Below are 20031 nucleotides of genomic sequence, written 5' to 3'. Positions count from 1 at the left end.
TGTGTTGCTTGTGTGTCTCATTCCTGACCTGTATGTAGACTTCCTCTCATTTTCCATTGCAATGACAGAAAGGAATGGTAAGAATAATTGAAGTTTGGAAATAAGTATCAGCTTCTCATGGAATCAGTCCTTTCAACTTCCTTCCCCAGACTTTTTATCAAGATAAACAGATTTGTCTGCCTAAATCCCTCTGTATAACTCTTAAAGGCACAGTGCCCATGCACTCACAAGAGCTTAAAAATAAACAGCTCTATGATGATGTCTTTGTGGGTACCCTTTTTATTTATGCATATTGTAATCCTTCTGTGACTTGGAACACTGTTTTTGATAGTTGTTGCAGCCAAAAAGTTTTTTGCTATTCAGCCACCTTGGTGAGGAGCCTTTCCAAACTTAAACTGATTCTCAGGCAATAAGCATCCTCTGTCACCTTTAATTATAGTTAAGTCAAGATTGCTTGTACTCGACTTTTGGTCTACTAACAGCTTTACTAACCTTAGGGTTAGCTCTCAAACATAATGGGTTATTAGTTTAGAACCTAAAAGGAAATAGAATTCCTTAAGTTAGATCTTAAAAGATGATTTTTAGTAATTAGGATGATTGGTCTTTCTTTCCTGCATCAGGCATCTATTAATACTGCAATCCCACCCTTTTCCCATGCTAGAGGAACAAAGGAACAAGCATTTATTAAGTGACTCCTGTGTGCCAGATCCTGTTAGTGCTTTTACAAATGTAAATTAAAAAAAAAAGCAAAAGCTTCCTTTCATCCAAATGCTTGAAATTTCCAAGACTACCCATCGTAATTGCCATATTTTTTAGGATTCTGACAATATATGCTTCAATAGAGGTAGAATCACAGAATGTAAGCGCTGGAAGGAACCTCAGCAATCATTATCATGGGCCTAGTAGAAAGAATACTGGATTTGGATCCAGACAGCTAAGTTGGAATCCCAGTTTTCCAGTTATTATTTGCGTGACCAATGGCAGATCATTTCACCACTCTAGGCCACTCTTTAAATAAGGGAATTGGATTGATGATTTCTGACCTCCCTTCCAAATCTAATTTTATGATCCTGCAAACTTCTTTATTCTTTCCTTAGTTTATTTATTTATGCAGATGAAGAAACTGGGCCAGAGGGGTTTGAAGCCTTGACTTACTGTCACAGGATTAATGAGAAAAGAAGCAGCAGGATTAATGAGAAAAGAAGCAACAGAACATGTTTTTTGGCTTCAATTTACTAGCTCTTTTCTCTGAATCATGCTACCTTTCTAATTATGTATGTATTCAGTAATTCAGTAAGGTGTCTGTTGCCTTAGAATATTTGTCCAGTAGCAACAGAAAACAATTATGAGCCTGTTGTGTGAAGAACTGTGTCCAAGTGCTGAGGGACCTTGAGAGGGGAGATAATATAAAGTTCCAATCCTCAAGGATATTATAAGGTAATATTTTAAGCAAACAGCACACAATAGTTCAAATAAGGTGGATGTGGAGTCAGGGAGATTGAGTTCAAATCCCGATTCAAAACCTCTTATTCTAATTCAACTACCTGTAGGCACTTAGTTACCATTTCCTCATTTGCAAAATTACTGTAGCACCTGCCTTGTAAGTTGGTACCTACCTTATTTCAGGCCAGATGAGTAATGCGGATAAGATATGTTACAGTTTTTAAAATCCTGTGTGAATGCCAATGTTAATATCACCACCGTTACCATCATTATTGGTACCTCTTTTTCCAAAATTAGTTTGGTATTGGCTTTGCTTTAAACATCGTGCATACCTATTGGATGGAATGTTATAGAGAATGAGGAAAAGAGTTTGTTCTAGCTAAAAATAGCTCTGGGGGTGATAAGGACAGTGGGACTAATAAGTCCAGCCTAACCTTGTTAAACCAGAAGGTCAAATAACTTTAGGAAACCTTGAATTTCTTTTGAAAAACCTTGTTTTGAAGATTTAATAAAAAACATAACCTCTTGTGAAAGCCCCACATCAAATCTAGTCACAGTAATATTTCTAGGATTTTTACACGTCTCCTTAGATCTGACTCTCTCCTTTTCTGTCTTGCAAGGTGGATGAAACTAGATCAGCCTTGGGAAGTTGGGATGCGGTACTGGTCATTGAGACCTTCAGGGCAGGACATTTGCCTCATAATGAGGTCTTCACTTGTCTCTTGAGAGTGTAAAATGAGAGGGGTACCAGTTGCTTTAAAGTCACACATATTTTATATGGTTTTAGTATAACTTAATTCTAAGTGTAGCTTTGATGAAGGTAATTTGTATATGTTTTGATCTGTAATGGATGGCCTAAGACATCTTCTCTTTACTTTCCACAGGTGACTTTTGTGCTGAGAATGCACCTCAAATGATCAGTGCATCTGGCCACAGAACAGATTTTCCCATAAGTAATATTTCCGGAGGAGAAGACCCATACAGGACGAACTTTACAAAAGGAGTTTCCATGTCTTTGCCTTCATCTCCCTTGCTGCCTCGCCAGTCTTATTTGCAGTCGAGATCAAACAAAAAATCTCCAGGTAAAAAACTAAGTACAGATTGTGAAGAAGCAGTAATACCTATTTATTTTTTAAAGTTAAAAAAAACCTGTACTTTTCATAAATATATAGAGACACTAAGCAAAAAATATTTAAGAAGAGGAAATTTCATTTGAAAGTGAAATTTTCCATAGAATATTCATTTTAATTTAAGCATTCACTTTTTTTTTTGAGTAGTCTTTTATGTTTGTGTTTTACATAGTACCTCTTGATCCTGAAAGGATTGTTATAGCTTAAGCTCACTATAGTAATTTTTTAATAAAAATGTACAGATTTAGCCAAATAAAATTTGTGAACATTGTTTATTACGTGTAAACATTTTTCTGCTATTTGAAATGTTGAAAGAAATGACCTTGTAAAATGAAACAAGTGAGTAAATTCTGTATCTTTAAACTAATTATTACTGTAAAAAAAAAAAAAGTTAAGACTTGAAAGATGGTGAAAAAAAGTATGTGTATGTCATGCTTCTTGACTTTGCCGTGTTTCTTCTTTGCAATCGGTGCAGGTAGCTAAGGTGATTTGGTGAGTTCTGGGGTCATTGCTTGAATGTCAGGTAATGTTTTCCAAAATGCTGATGCCTAAAATTGTTCACCATCTCCTCCTTGCCCCTCCCTAAGACACCCTGTGCCTGCTTAGACACCTGCTTGAAAGCTGGATGCGTTTATGCCCTGTTTGCCATTTGCAAGTACAAAGATGCTGCTGGATTATATGAAATTATATTTGGGATCTCTCTGAAATGTGACTATACTGAGCTTGTGAAATAGATGTTTCTATTCTTGTACTCTTTTGGCTTCCTAATCACTTGCATTTAAATTTGAATAGTCATTATTTAATGCCCATTAGCTTTTAAGCATTGAGTGGATATAAAGACATGTGTTATAATTGAATACTGAGAATATGTTAGGAATTGTGAGACCTAGTTAACTTCAAGGGAACATCTAAAATCTCTTTCTCTTGTCTCTCTTTCATTCCACACTCCCATAGCCCTCTCCTACCCTGCTAGGGTATCCTACAGGCCATTATCCTGGGCCCTTATTCATCTTTTTCCACTGGTGATCTCATCCCTTCTGTAGATTCAGTGACATCATGATATAAATAATTCCCAATCTTTATATCCAGCCCTCACCTCTGTCTGAATTTAAGTCCAATGCCAGCTGGCCATTAGGGAAGCAGGACTGTATGGGGGAAAGAGCACTGGTCAGGGAGCCTGCTTCAGATACCATCTTGGGCAAGTCTCAGCTTCCTGGTTGTATTTTTCTAGTCTGTAAAATCAGGATTCTAAACTCTATGACCTTTAAAGTTCCTTGAGACTCGTCTATTATTTATCTTGAATATCTCCTAGATATTTCAGATTCAGCATCCCCTCTCCTGAATTTGTCTGTGCACATCCCGTTTTCCCCATCCTCCTTCCAAACAACTTCTGTTTAGAGAATTATCCCAGAGTCACCCAGTTTGTGACCTAAAAGCCATCCTTGAACCATCTTCTTCACCAATTCTTCAGGTCCACATCCAGTCTAAATACAAGATGCTAAGTATTGTGATCTTTCTTCCCTCCTCACCCCTGGTGCAGATTTTTATCACCTTAGACCGGGACTACAATAATCATCTGCTAATTGATCCCCCAGCCTTCAGCACCCCTCCCTTTGTCCATCTTCTACAAAACTGTCAAAATAATCTTCCCAAAGCACTACTAGTCCGACCATCTTATTACCCTACCTAACAACCTGGAATAGGTTTCCTCCCACTACCTCTTGGATCAATACTCCAACATAATCTTGCCTTTCCCCACTTTTCACTCTTATTTCCTATTCTTTTTCTAGGCAAGCTGTCCTATTAGCTGTTCCCTGAGCTCAGCTGTCCAGTTCTCATGTTTGGCCGTGGGAACGGGCCGGCTCGTCTGCCAGGAATGAATGTCTGACTTCTTTGTCTCTCAGAATCCAGCCTGGTGCTGAAATCAGAGAGAAAGCTGGGCCTGGAGTGGGGAAGTCCCAAGTTAAGATTCAGCCTCAGGTACTGAGTTGCTGTGTGATCTCAGGCAGGTCAACTCCCTGTCTGCCTCAGTTTCCTCAACTGTAAAATAATAGCATAGTTGTTGAGAGGCTCAGATGAGATAATCTTTGTTAAACATATTTTTTTGGGGGAGAAGGCAACTCAGTTGGTATAAGTGGCTTGCTCAAGGTCACACAGCTAGTGTTAAGTGTCTGAGGTCACATTTGAACTCATGTCTTGCTGGTGTTCTATCCACTGCACTATCTAGCTGCCCCTTATGAGATCATCTTTGTAAAGCACTCAAAACAGTAGGTGCTTAATAAATACTTTTCCCCTTGATTTCTTCTTTATTTCAGGGTCCAACTCTGCCCAGCTCCTCAGTGAAAACCTTTCCTGATTCTACCTTTCCCTTCCCCAGTTGTTCTTATCCTCTCCTTACCCTGTTTACCTTATTACATTTATTTGTATATTATTACATTATATTGTGGATTTCACCCTATTTGATGGAGAATTTGGGATTCTTGAGAGCTAGGACTGTTTGAATTTGATTTTCATATTCCTGAGTGCCCCGCACAATGCCTTGCATATAGTAGGTATTTAATAAATATTAGTTCGGATTATCAAGTTGCATTTCATCATTCGGGAATTCTCTTTAGAAAATATAATTTTTAAATTGTGCCGTTACTTAGAGTTTATAAATCTCTTGTGATACATAAAGATTGTTATTACAAAGATAGTACTTGTAAAATTATTTGACCTGTTTGTCAGTAAGCATTTAGCTAGTATTTGGGGAAATGAAATATTATCTGGGGACTTAGATCTTCTTTACAAATATATTTTGTCTGGATTGCAAAAGTAATTCAAAAATCAATTCTGGATTCTCATGTGATGCAAGGCTATTTCTTGGACAATTCCCTCTTATTCATTGCTAGCAGATAGAGGCTAGAAGAGTGTGTGTCTGTGTGTTACTGTTTTCTAGGATATAGGGGGCAAATGGGTTAGAAAGAAATTGAATGTATTGGTCAACCTGCCATCTAGTGGAGGGGGGGAAGAGGGGAAAAATTAGAACAAAAGGTTTGGCAATTGTAAATGATGAAAAATTACCCATGCATATATCTGGCAAATAAAAACTATTAAAAAAGAAAGAAAGAAGTTGGATGGGGAGCTTGGCCAGTCCAAACTAGTGCTATATGTGAAGCAAATTAGGCCCACAGAGATCTGTCTTCTGTTACTGATTTTATTTAAGTATTCTTGAACAGATTGCTACTCCCTTTCTATTCCTTCTGGGTTTTGAGGAAATACATCCCATCCGGTTCAAATTAAGTTGAATGCTGTATTAATATACGACAGTGGATTTTCCACTGTATCCATTCTTATTAGAATGAATAAAATATGCTGCTTCTTTTTTTTGTCAGATGAATAATTTATGTGAAATAGGGTGTGGTACTTCTAAGAAGGAATGGAATTCTAGAATCTGGAGGGACCTCCATAGTCATTAATCTAACCCATTCCTGAAAAGTATCCCACCTGAGAGTATCTGAAGCCATAAGTTCTGGGTCTGTCACTACCTGTGTGGCTTGAATCAATTCAAGTAACCATTCTATTCTCACTTTGCTCATCTGTAATCTGAAAGTATTGGATTAGATGACCTTGAAGTCCCTTTTAGTTTTGAAACCATGAAGTCCACGAGTCCTTTATTTCATGAACTCCAATAAGTGGAAAGCCACTGCATCCTGGGGAAAAAAATTCTACTTTTGGATGGTCTTAATTATTACAAAGTTTTTCCTCATATCAAAACTAAGTATGACTCTTTGCATCTTCTGCCCATTATTCCTTGTTTGTCTAAGCAGAGCAAGTATAATTGCTCTTCTAAATAACAACTCTTTAAATAACTATTATGGCTCTCCCAAGTCTAATCTTCTCCAGACTAAACATCCTCAGTTTTTTTAGCTTCTCCTTTTGTGATATGGGCTTATGTCACTTCATCATTCTGATTTCCCTCTCCAGCTTGTCATTGTACTTTTAAAAATGTGACACTTAGAACTAAATACAGTGCCTCAGACAGGTTCTGGTCCAGAGCAGAGTGTAGCGGATGCTGCCTCCTAATTCTGGATATCATCCCTTTCATGATGCAACAATTTTGTAATCGTTTTCTTGGCTGTCATATCACCCAGTTGACTTGTCAAACTCTTAGACTACTAAGACACAAAGATCTTTTTTGGATAAATGACTACTATCTAGTTTTATTTATTTATTAGTTTGTTTGTTTTTGTTTTTTTGTACTTGTCTTTTATTGTACAAAGTACAAATTTTATTTTTAATCCTTGTTGAATTTCATCAAATTTAATTTGCCCCAATGTTTCAACCTATCAGGATCTTTTTTAATCTTGTCTTTGTCCAAACCAATCATAAAAATGTTAAATAGTTAGAGAGTACTCAATCAGGTAGTAAACATGCCAGGCACTGTGTTAAACACTGGATGACAACATACAGAAAACAATATAGTATAAATTACAAATAATCCACAGTGTAAATTACCATGAAAATGCAGAAATAATTGATCAGAAAGAGATAAGAGTTAAGATGGAATTGAAAGACTCTCCTAAAAAAGCTAGGATTTTACTAGGGACTTGAAGGAAGGAAGAGAAACCAGGAGGCAGAGCATTCCAGGCATAAGAGATAGCCAGTGAAAATGCCTGAATTGGGAGAATGGACTATTTTTAAAAAATTTTTACAAAAATTTTATGCATAGGTAATTTTTCAGCATTGATAATTGCAAAACCTTTTATTCAACTTTTCCCCTCCTTCCCCCCACCCCTTCCCCCAGACGGCAGGTTAGCCAATACATGTTAAATATGTTAAAGTATAAGTTAAATACAATATGTATACATGTCCATACAGTTATTTTGCTGTACAAAAAGAATCGGACTTTGAAAGTACAATTAGCCTGTGAAGAAAGTCAAAAATTCAGGCAGACAAAAATATAGGGATTGGGAATTCTATATAGTGGTTCATAGGTAGACTGTATTTTTTGTGCAGCAACAAGCATGCTCCACAGTGTATATTGTTGGGAGGGGGTGGATGTGGTCTTAGTTATTAGAAGACTGGAAAGATTGGGGAGGTGTCAGCAGGGACAGATTATGAACATGAAACAGATTTATATTTGCTTATGGTGGCCATAGAAAGACACTGGAATTTATTGAGTAGGTAGGAGGTGGGAAGAAAGGAGTGAGATAGTCAGACATGCTCTTTAGAAAGCTCACTTAACTATCTGAGAGGAGGAAAGACTGGCCTGGAGAGACCTTTCTGCCAATTTGACATCATATCATTAATGCATTGTTTCTAACCATTGGAAAATTCTGAAACTGCCCAATTACAATTGTGATTTAACTTACACTTTAAAACAAACAAACAAATAGCATTAGAGAGTTAATTGATTGCTTCAATAAATTCCAGGTAAACGACAACATTCACCTGATTTACTGTTCTAGTCTCACAGTTTAAAAAGGAGACAAGGCCATTCTGTTACGGTCTTTCTTAAGAAAGTGGCTCATTGTGATCCTTTCTTTTTCTAGATCCCTTTAATAAATGAGTTCTAATTTGTTTTTTTTTTTTTTCCCTAGGAATTTGTCAATTCCATGATTTGCTAACTCCATTGTCTTCTCTTTTTTGAAAATTGGGACAACATTACAGGGAAATTGTTATGATTTCTAAACGTGATTGGATTACTTTTATAATTTTCAAAATGAAGACTGAAATTACTTAAAAACAGCAGTGTCTTTGAAAAAAGTTAAATAGGAAAATAGGGTGGGTTATTTTTTTTCCTGATAGGTGTCTAACACATTTTAAATTTCAATATAAACCAGATTGTTGGAATAATATCCAGAAACTTAGCATTCTACCTACCTTTTAAAATAGTTAGCATATGGTGGTGAACGTGTGCTGGATTTAAAAATACTCATCTATTTTAAAATGTTAACACTGTTGCTGGTAGTAATCATACAAATATCCAATATTTCTGCATTGCCTGTAAGGTATTGAGCTACCCCTAGTGGGTTGTGTGCTCAGCATTCAGTCAGTATCCTGAGCAGAAATTATACTGATATCCATTCTCATGTTAGATCAAACTATAGTGCCTATTTTATTTTGTTAAAGTAAATTACAAAACTGGCATAATATTAGACCGAGGGGCAGCTTGATATAGGGAATAGACAGTCCAACTTGAAGCCAGAAAGAACTGTGTTCAATACCTGCTTCTTGACAATTATCAGCTTTGTGACCCTGGGATAGTCACAACTTCTTAAGATTATAAGCAACTCTGAGGTCATCATTCCCTAAGAATATGCAGATTTAAATGGGCAAGTGGAGCTTCCTCACCTTGTAGAGGGAAAGGTAAAGGAATAAGTATATATGTGTCAGGCGCCGCCCTTTACCGGTGTTATGTCATTTGATTCTTATAAAAAGCTTCCAAAATAGGTGCTGTTATTATCCTTAGGTTATAGATGAGGAAACTGAGGCAGATGGCGTTGAGGAACTTGGCCAGGGTCACACAGCTAGCTAATAAGTGTCTGACACTTTTTACATGTGTTACAATATAACCTAGATACAGTATATGTGTGTAAATACCATTTTCTTGTTGCACATTAAGTATTAGATTCCGAAGGTATAAGTAACCTGGGTAGATAGACATTTGTGCTAACAATTTACATTCACTTCCCAGTGTTCCTTCTCTGGGTGTAGTTATTTCTCTACATCATTGATCAACTGGAAGTGAGTTGGTTCTTCTTTATGTTGAAGATTTCCACTTCCATCAGAATACATCCTCATACAGTATTGTTGTTGAAGTATACAGTGATCTTCTGGTTCTGCTCATTTCACTCAGCAACAGTTGATTTAAGTCTCTCCAGGCCTCTCTGTATTCCTCCTGCTGGTCATTTCTTACAGAGCAATAATATTCCATAACCTTCATATACCATAATTTACCCAACCACTCTCCAATTGATGGACATCCATTCAACTTCCAGTTTCTAGCTACAACAAAAAGAGCTGCCACAAACATTTTGGCACATACAGGTCCCTTTCTGCTCTTTAGTATTTCTTTGGGATATAAGCCCAATAGCAGCAATGCTGGGTCAAAGGGTATGCACAGTTTGATAACTTTTTGGGGATAGTTCCAGATTGCTCTCCAGAATGACTGGATTCTTTCACAACTCCACCAACAATGCATCAGTGTCCCAGTTTTCCCACATTATTTGTTCCTGTCATCTTAGCCAATCTGGTAGGTGTGTAGTGGTATCTCAGAGTCTGACACTTCATTTGAATTCAGATCTTTCAGACTTCAGGCTCTTTGCTGTATCTAGTATATCACCTACTTACTATTCCATATCAATGAAATTATCTCTAATCTCTAGATCTAGATGTAGATAGATAGAGAAATAATCACTCTCTTCCCAAGAAATCAAAGATACCAGAGAAAAAAGTAATGTAGCATTTTTTCCATTTATAATTTTTTTTTTAGGGTCTCTGTGTAGTTCTAAAGATTCAATGTTACTTAGTGTTATAATGTCAGAAAAATCATCATTAAGAATGCTTTTTAAGAAAGCTATTATCTTTCAATGATTTGTATATAATGCAATAGGATAGTATATATTTATACATTTTAATGAGAAGGAAGGCACTTTGTCACTAACTGGTTTTGCTAATATCTTTATATGTTAGATCAGCATTATCCTATTTACATGACTAATAACTAAAGGGTTTAACTTTTTTTTCAATAATCAAAAAGTAATCAATTTTTGGTCATAGAAATGAATAAATTATTAGTAGTATTTAAAGTGCTTTAACTTGGGCTTCCTGAAGTGTTGTTATTTGTTCTATGTTCTTGAAGAATACCATGACATCAGGGAGATGGTGCCATGATGTGCAAGTAAATTGGATTTAAGGGAGGGAGGCTGGGCAAGGTCACCTGCCTCACTTTCCCCTCCAGAGCCATTTGGGTCCAGTGGCCAGTTGTAGATTTTTACCATTGGAGTTGGCCCTGAAATCGGTGAAAGAAGACCCTGGCCTTTTAAAGCTAAGATTTGGGTAGAAGTAAAGCAAAGGAATAAAGAGAGACAAGTTGAATTTAGTGATATGGATAGTGAAAGAAAATAGGAAAGCTGAAAATACTCAGGTAATCATACTGTAGAATGTGAATAGGTTGCGACTTTAAAGAATAATAAAGGACAATTCTTGCTCTGGATCTGTGACTGTATTAAAAGAGCTAGAAGTTATTTTAATGTACTTTATTTAAAAAAAAATTAGACCTGTAATTTAGTCTATGTAGGGAACTTCTATTTTTTTTTTTCTTCAATCAGGTGACCTATGTCTTACCTCCTATGTAGGGCACTGTGCTATGCACTCAGCCAGATTATATATACATCCTTTCTGCCTTGCAGTCTTGGAATATTGCCTTAGAGATTAAGTAAGTGACTAGGGACAAGTCATGCAACCTATAGATTCTTTGCTGCACTTTTCCTAATCAGCAATCCAAAGGCTTCCACCATAGTAAAGTGGGAGAAGTATTTCTTTATATATGGTTTCTCTTATCAGGATTCATTCTGATAAGACTTGAGATTTTGAGAAAAACTGCTTGAGGAAATATTAGCCTTTTGAGGAATGAGGAAATCTGAACCTGTATGCATCATCCCTTTAAAAAAAGCATTTTAAATGAGTGGTCTGTCATCATGAAATGCTGACACATATACTCCTGGAATTTAGGAAGTTTGGATGTGACTCAGCCAGAACTAGGAAGTGAGAGGATTTGTATTGGTCCTTAAAGCTTCTTTCGGTTTAGCATTCTACTACTTTGGATGGGAAGAAGAAGGGATGGAAAAATTCTTAGTTAAAAGGAAGGAGTAGAAGAGGATGCCTGTGTATTTGTTTCCATCTTGTGCTTCTGAGTAATTCATAGTACTTTTCCAATGAGCAAGAATATAGACTTCTGCTTCCCGTTGATAAAACTTCAAAACTGGATCCATAAATTGTTGAGCAGAAGTGATGCTGCTTACGTGATTCCTGGGGCTTTGACCTTGTTTTCACAGGACACTCTCAGACAGACAGTGCTTTATCAGACTGACTAGGTTGGGGTGATACTGAGGAGAGGTAGGAAAGTAAAAGAAAAACAGGGAGGAGGACCCTTGTTTCCTGCTGGCCTTCCTGCCTTTCAGTTCCTTTCCATCAATACTATTCTATTTCTCACTTTATTGTTTTACTTTTCATGTTAGTGTTGGAAAACCATCACAGCAGAATCGTGGTAACTAATCAAGTTCTTAGTAAGAAAGTAATGTGGAACAGTTTTTAGTTTTAGCTAAAATGAACAGCCTTTGTTAGAAGAAGAGTTAGAAGGGACCCTATAGAGAGTACCCACTCAAACATCTCATTTCTTTTTTTTAAATAGTAGTTTTCCCCAAATACATGCAGATACTTTTCCACATTCACCTTGTGTCCTAATTTTTTCTTCCTCCCCCCAGATAGCAAGCATCCAATATAGGTTAAACTTCTAAACATATTTCTATATGTGTTACATTGTGCAAAAAAAAAAAAAAAAAAAAAAAAAAGACGAGGAAGAAAAAACAAACAACAACAAAAAATGGAAAAAAAACAAACAAACCACTTTTTTGATCTATATTCAGTCTCCATAGTCCTCTTTCTGAATACAGATGACTCTTTCCATCACAAGTCTAATCACCTCACTGTTGAAAAGAGCTGATTCCTACACAATTGAACATAATATAATTTTGTTGTTGTTGTGTACAATGTTCTCTTGGTTTTGCTCACTTCACTCAGCATCAGTTCAGAGAGTCTTTCCAGGATTTTCTGAAATCAGACTGCTCATCATTCCTTATAGAACAAGAATATATCATTTCTTTCATAAACTCTAATTTTTCAGCCTTTCCCCTTATTCAGCTATTCCCCAACTGATAGGCATCCAGTCAATTTTCAGTTCCTAGCGATTACAAAAAAGGACTGCTACAAACATTTTTGCACATGTGAGTCCTTTTCCTGCTTTTATGATCTTTTTTGTCAGACCCAGTAAACCCCTCATTTTATATAGTATAGTGGAGTGGGGAGGGAGAAGGAAGAGAGAAAGTATTTATTAAGCATCTGCTAGGTGCCAGCCTCTTGTGATAAGGACTTTTTATAAATATTACTTTATTTGATGCTCACAACTACCTTAGAAGGGAAATGCGTTATTATCATCCCCATTTCATAGTTGGAGAAATTGAAGCAGAGAGAAATTAGATAACATTCTTCTAGCTAATAAATATCTTGGCCTGTTTTGAACTCAGGTATTCCTTGACTTCATGCCCATCACTTAGCCACTGTGCCATCTGGACGTCCTAGAAGGCAAGGTACCACAAAATCTCTGGGAGTGGGGAAGAGCTGGATTTGAATCTTGCCATAGATATAAAGTAGCTATGTGGTGAAAAGTCTTACGCATTCATCATTTTTGAGAATTAGTGTTATTCTTCTTGAGCATAGTACTTATCTCAAAAGGGGCAATGCAAGGAATAAATGACGGAATATATGTATGTAAAATCATCATTGTTGTCATGTTCTTGAATAAACTGAAAATTAGAGGCTGTTACTGTCCTAGATAGTTAGGTGGTACAGTAGATAGAGGAAGACATCTCTCTGAGCCAAAATCAGGTCTCAAACTAGCTGTGTGACCTGGGCAATTCATCTAACCCCAGTTTACTCATCTGTAAAATGGGCTAAAGGAAATTGGCAAACCATTCTTGTGCCAAGAAAACTTCAAATGGAGTTACTAAGAGTTTGACATGACTGAAACATCTCTGCAGAATTGCTTTAGAGAATCTTATAGGTGAGGGGCAAAGTGAGGGAGGAATAGACACCCTAAAATTTTAACTTCTAGGTTTATGCTTTTTATAATATATAACTTATATAAATACAATATATTTATATATAATATATAATTCATAAAGTATTTTACTAATTCCATTTATTCGCAAATTATTCACATTTTCCACAAATTATTATTATTCACAAATTATTCACATTTTTCACAAATTAATTATAAACTACATGGAATCAAGTGCTCAATCAGTTGCACAATATACAGTTCAATATTCTGTGCATACACTTTTATAAAAAGGCTTTGAGATGGGGTCCAAAGATCACCTAGAAGATTCTGTCTTTTTGGGTGATGAAGAAGAAAGGAAACATGGCCAATGGCTTATTTTATTACTGGGAAAGGTTGCAGTTTATTTCTATTGCATATTATGCTTACTGACGGTCTTAAATATATACTCCTGATTATTGCCAATGGCTTATTTTAGAACTTGGGCATAGGTTCTGAAATGTCATGTTTTTCACCTTCATGCAACTACAACCACAGTCTGGCTCCCTGAGTCATCCTTGCTGTCATGATTGTGAATAGGACATTTCAGTTGCCTCATTTGCTCAGCCTAGTATCTCTGTTTACTTTAAGCCAAAGATGCTCTCAAACGTTTTTTTGTTTCATGGTCTCCTTGGACTTCTTTGAACTACTAATATTATTTTTAAATACATAAAATAAAATATGTAGGGGTTCAAAGGAGACTGAATATATAGATACATTTACATTTATTATATAGATATACAAAATCATTTAAAAATGATTTTGGGGAAGGGCTGAAGGAGTGAGCTTTTACATAAAAATTAAATGCCTTGCAAATATTGTCTCATTTGATTCTCATTATTATCATCATTTTAATTGTTGAATTGAAGCAACTGAAACAAGGAGGTATCTTGCCTGGGGCCACAATTGCTAGTAAATGTTAGAGGCTAGATTTGAATTTAGATCTTTCTATCCATTGTGCCATCTAGTTGCTGTTGTAAAAAATATTTTTAAAAAACAAAACAAAAAACTGTGCTCACTGAAGAATCCCTGCTTTAAGTAATAAAATATTTTGTTTCTGGGATCTTTAATGTGGTACTATGTTTTCAACAAGGTAGACTACTTTCTTTATAAAATTAGATTGCTGTTATTTAATATTATTCACTATAGTTTTCCCCCAGTATCCTTCCTCTTTTCTCTTTACTTCCCAGAGAGCCATTCCAATATAACAGAGTATTTTTTAAAGACAAAAAAAAAACAAGGAAAGAGATGGGGAAAATTCAGCACAATTGATTACTATATTGAAAAAAACCTGAAAACATACACAAAGCCTATAGATCCCATCTCTTCCAATGAAGGGGGTAAATTGGGATTTCCTCTCATTTGAGCCATGCTTAATCTTTATAATTTTGCCACATTTACTTTTTTTGTCTACTTATGTTATTTTAGCTATTGTGTATACTATTTTCCTTGCATTCATGTATCAAAGTTGTTTATCCATTTTCCAGCTGAAGGGCATCTACTTTGTATCTTTGCTATCACCCAAAAGTGCTGCTGCTATAAATATTTTGGTGTATATGGAGACTTTTTTCTTATTAGTGACTTCCTTAAGATTGAAGTTCAATAATGTAGTCTCTAGGTGAAAGGGCATGAGCTTTTTAGTCACTTTATTTGCCTTATTCCAAATTGCTTTCCAAAATGATTATATCCATTCAAAGCTGCACAATAATATGTTAATGTGCTTATCATCCTGAATCCCTTCCGGCATTGACTAATTCCATTTTTTTGGTCATGTTTGCAGGCTATGAGGTGAGATGTTAGGGCTATTTTGATTTGCATTTCTCTTATTAATAACTTGGAGCATTACTTTGTATTATTTTTGATACTTTGCAGGACTTAAGAATTGTTTGCTCTTTGACCATTTGTCTATTGGGTATGTGAGTATGTGTATAAACACATGTATGTATTCATGTTATTTATATATCTTAGATACCAAACCTTTATCAGAGAAATTTGATGCAAAGAATCCCCCCCCCATTCAACCATTTTCCTTATTCTAGTTGCATTGATTTCATATGTGCAGAAACTTTGGTTATCTGTGTAATCTTTTTATAATTTTTTCTATCATGTTTGATTTAGAATATAAATTATTTTCCTATATTTTGGTGAACTCATAGCTATAAATTATTTTTCTATATTTTGGTGAACTCAAATATGTTGTTAGAGTCTCCCTTATAAACGGTGTTCCAGAAGTCATGCTGCAATTTTAAACTATTAAAGCATGGAAGTTTACAATTTCACAAAGCCTTTTGGGACACTGGATGTCGTGAGAAAAGAGTATCAGGTGGCTAAGTTTTTATTTTATGAAGGCAGTGGGGTTTAGTGACTTGCCCATGTCATCCAGCTAGTAAATGACTGAGGCCAAATTTGAACTCAGGTTTTCTGGACTTCCTTCTTTCCTACCTACCACTAAGTGACTAAATTTTGAATAAATTTTTGCTAAAATTAAGTTATATTAGGAATTGTACAGATTTGGACTAATATGAGATGGAAGAGTTTTATGAAGTTTCAAAAAAAAATCAGTCACAAATAAAGATTTATTGCTAAAGGATTTAATAATAATGTGCCCACATTTTAGCTAATGCGTAAATCAGATACAAACATTTTCAATTTCCAGTTTCAAGTTAATAATTGTGGCCTTTGGTCTTAGTTTCTCCCCACCTATTGAACACAAGAGGATTGTGATATTAAAAGGAAGTGGAGGGAGGAAGAAGCTGGCCTATTTATTCCAAATTTTGTGACATTTGAATTCAATAGATTCTTTTTTAAAAAACAAAAACAAAAACACAGCATTATAGACATTCTCTGTCTGGATGTATGTATTGTTTTATACAGGATTATTTTGGATTTTAAAGTACTTTGACTGCCTATGTAGTTTTGTTTTGTTTTTTTTCTTGGAAGATATTTTTTAGAAGAGCTTAGTAGTAATAAAAATCAAATTTTCATATGAAAAAATATTCATGAATATCTCCTGACTGGATCATAAGCTACATGCTGCTTTAAAACATTTATTTAGTGCTATTATTTTGTTTAAAAGTTTATCGGGAATGAATAATATTGAATTTCATGACTTGCAAGCTAGTGACAGTAGTAAATAACAAGCCACTTAATTATGAAAATGTTTACCTGCTAGCTTGTCTGATGAGTAGAAAAAATATTCATGAAAATTTCTAGACCTTGGTTATTGTTAATTTTGACTGAATAAATAGCTTTTAGCAGGAAGATACTGATATGTAGACCGTATCATGTCAGATGACAATTTTAGGTTTAATCATTGATTGGACCCATTCAGTTTGTTTAAATATAATGGGATTTAAATATTATTCACTTTTAGTTTATAACAGTTATTTAATATGGGAGCAATTTTGCTGCTTCTGTACCCAATACTCTGTTTCTTTGAATCTTAAAATTCTCACAGGGAGGAATAGTGCTATCATACAATTACGTTATCAGATGGTGAGGGTAGACAAACAGTTTAGTTTAACTTGGTTTGGCAGCAACTTTCTCATTTCTGCCTTTCCAGACTCCTGTCACTCTCCCCCTTGTTATGATTTTGGCTTTTTTTTTTCTTCCATATTTCCTACCACCTGCTGTTAATTATGACTAGAGGTTTTTTATCAAGTCACAGTTTACAGCAATGTCAGCTGCACCCCGTGGTGGTGTCAGATGGTTGAGGGAACAAGCTTAGTACCATATTCAGAAATTGGTACTTTTTGTTGCAAAGAAATGGATTGGAAAAAAATCATTTTTTAAAATTGTTTATTACTGACCTATTACTCCCCATCTAGGGAAACTGGGTAAAACATGAAAGCTCATAGCAGTTTATTATAACTATATTCCAACATAGTTTAAAGTAGAAACAGGAATCCTAAAAGGATACTCCCATCTGTGATATTTCCTGTTGACTTTGTCTTGAAAATCCAAGTAGCAATACTATTATTTCATTCTCTAGAACTCCCCCAAATGGACCCCCCCAGATGCCTTCTCTCCTCTCCCACCAGCCAAAACAGCCAATGCTTATCCACTAAAAACTTATACTTCTTCATAAGCTTTTACTGAAGTCTCTATATTCATATTTTATGTATATATTGTAAATATACATATTTTATATATTGTATATATTCACATATATGTATATATTCATATTTTATGTATAATATTAAGGTTATTTCTCAGTATTCCAAGTTTAAAATAAGAATGTCAGATTAGAGTGGTATAAGTAGACTGCTATGAATAAATGTATTGAGTAGAAGGAAGATCAGAAACCTGCAAGTGAGGATATGGAAAAACTAAAAACTGGATACTCTTAGGGCACAGCATATATAGATTTGTTAATGTAAAAGAAAACAACTTCCATAAAAGAAAACAATTTCCATATCTGAAAAGTGTTCATGATATAGCCTAATTTTGTCCACCAATTATCTGACTAACTACTTCTCTGTACTGGTAATCTGCTAAGAAGGGGATAGCCCCTCAAATCTGTTAAAGACCAGGCTTCTTTTCATCAATGGATCATTCATGGAATCAGCCACAAGAATACTTTGTTGACTGAATTTTGCTAAGTAAATGCCCTATTTTATTGGAGAGGGAACTGTCTAATGGGAAATTTCAAAACATATGGACCATAAAGAAGGAGCTCATTAAAAACATACAAGCAGGGGCTCAAATAATGAGAATAGGATCCTTAGCAATAATCCTAAAATATAAGGCACATGATTATTTCTGAAAACAAGATGACCATGTGTAACTCTTTTGGGCCTGGGTGGGCCTGCCTTAAGGTTACTCCAGAAGAAAGAATGCCGATTTTTTTTTTTTCTTTTGCCTGTCAAAAGAGGAGTCTTGTCTCCCTTGCTGCCCACAGACAGAGGAAGAAGCCTTGATATTCCCTCCTCCCAAGGAGGACTGCTTCATTTAATAAGCAGACTAACTCCCCTGCAAATTCCAGATAGTTGAGATTTTGCTTTGTTATCATTTTATATTTATATAGCACTTTGTATGTTTTCAAAATGCCTTTAGTGTTAGACCACGTGATTGTCCTAAGAGTATATGTCTGGTAAGAGTGCACCTTGTGAATACTAGAAGTAACCCAAAAAGTCATCTTATCTAAAAACTTCATTTTACAGGTTAGGAAAAAGGTGAAGGTATTTGGCCAAAGTCACATCGCATGGAATCAATCTTGAGTTCTTTAGTTTGTAAGTCCAGAATTTGAAAATAAAAGTATACTGTGCTATTTCATTCAAATGAGACAGATGGGGAACGTGAGGTAAATGAGAGATTTATGATCTACCTATGATCTGGTTAGATCTCTGGACCTCTGAGTGCCTGCTCCATCACTGGGGAATAGGAAGACTATTTCAATATGCCACACGCCAAAGAAGAAACATTTATTCCTGTTAGGCTGAGTGTCCAGTTTAAGAAAGTTCATTTTATTCTTTTATTGGGCCTATGAATCAGGAGTAGGCCTTCAGAGGCTAAATGGAAGGCAAAAGGCTTGAGTGGATTTAGAAAGTATTAGTCTAGGGCAAAGCTTCTTAAACTGGATTATGACTCCACATAGGGTTGCATAACTGCATGTGAGGGTTGTGAAATCATATTTATTAATCAGTAAATGATTGTTTGTTATAGCGATCATATATACTTATATTCCTAGGGTCGTGTTTAAAATGTCGGGCAAAAAGGGATTTTTTTTTTAATTTTTTTTTATTTTATTTTATATATATATATATATATATATATATATATATATATATATATATATATTATCCCTTGTATTCATTTTTCCAAATTACCCCCCCTCCCTCTATTCCTCCTCCCCCCGATGACAGGCAATCCCATACATTTTTACATGTGTTACAATATAGTCTAGGTACAATACATGTGTGTGAATATCATTTTCTTGTTACACAATAAACATTAGAATCCGAAGGTACATGCAACCTGGGCAGACAGATATTAGTGCTAACAATTTACATTCACTTCCCAGTGTTTCTTCTCTGGGTGTAGCTACCTCTGTCCATCATTGATCAACTGGAAGTGAGTTGGATCTTCTTTATGTTGAAGATTTCCACTTCCATCAGAATACATCCTCATACAGTATTGTTGTTGAAGTGTACAGTGATCTTCTGGTTCTGCTCATTTCACTCAGCATCAGTTGATTTAAGTCTCTCCAAGCCTCTCTGTATTCCTCCTGCTGGTCATTTCTTACAGAGCAATAATATTCCATAACCTTCATATACCACAATTTACCCAACCATTCTCCAACTGATGGACATCCATTCATCTTCCAGTTTCTAGCTACAACAAAAAGAGCTGCCACAAACATTTTGGCACATATATGTCTCTTTCTGCTCTTTAGTATTTCTTTGGGATATAATCCCAGTAGTAGCGCTGCTGGGTCAAAGGGTATGCACAGTTTGATAACTTTTTGGGCATAATTCCAGATTGCTCTCCAGAATGGCTGGATTCTTTCGCAACTCCACCAGCAATGAATCAGTGTCCCAATTTCCCCACATCCCCTCCAACATTCATCATTATTTGTTCCTGTCATCTTAGCCAATC

The 20031-nt window shown here is 35.5% G+C and overlaps 1 protein-coding gene across 6 annotated transcripts in view; it reads left to right on the top strand.

Annotated features, from left to right (window-relative positions):
* TANC1 (tetratricopeptide repeat, ankyrin repeat and coiled-coil containing 1) overlaps positions 1-20031 on the top strand; it is a 254161-nt gene that overhangs the window by 105306 nt on the left and 128824 nt on the right. For all 6 annotated transcript variants that reach the window (XM_074303378.1, XM_074303382.1, XM_074303379.1 and 3 more), the window contains one exon: positions 2328-2525. In XM_074303378.1, the coding sequence (XP_074159479.1) occupies positions 2328-2525 (198 nt within the window). The remainder of the gene's footprint in view (positions 1-2327; positions 2526-20031) is intronic.

Source organism: Sminthopsis crassicaudata, chromosome 3 (assembly GCF_048593235.1).
Source record: "Sminthopsis crassicaudata isolate SCR6 chromosome 3, ASM4859323v1, whole genome shotgun sequence".
Classification (NCBI taxonomy): Eukaryota; Metazoa; Chordata; class Mammalia; order Dasyuromorphia; family Dasyuridae; genus Sminthopsis; species Sminthopsis crassicaudata.
This window is presented reverse-complemented; position numbering and strand designations above follow the sequence as displayed.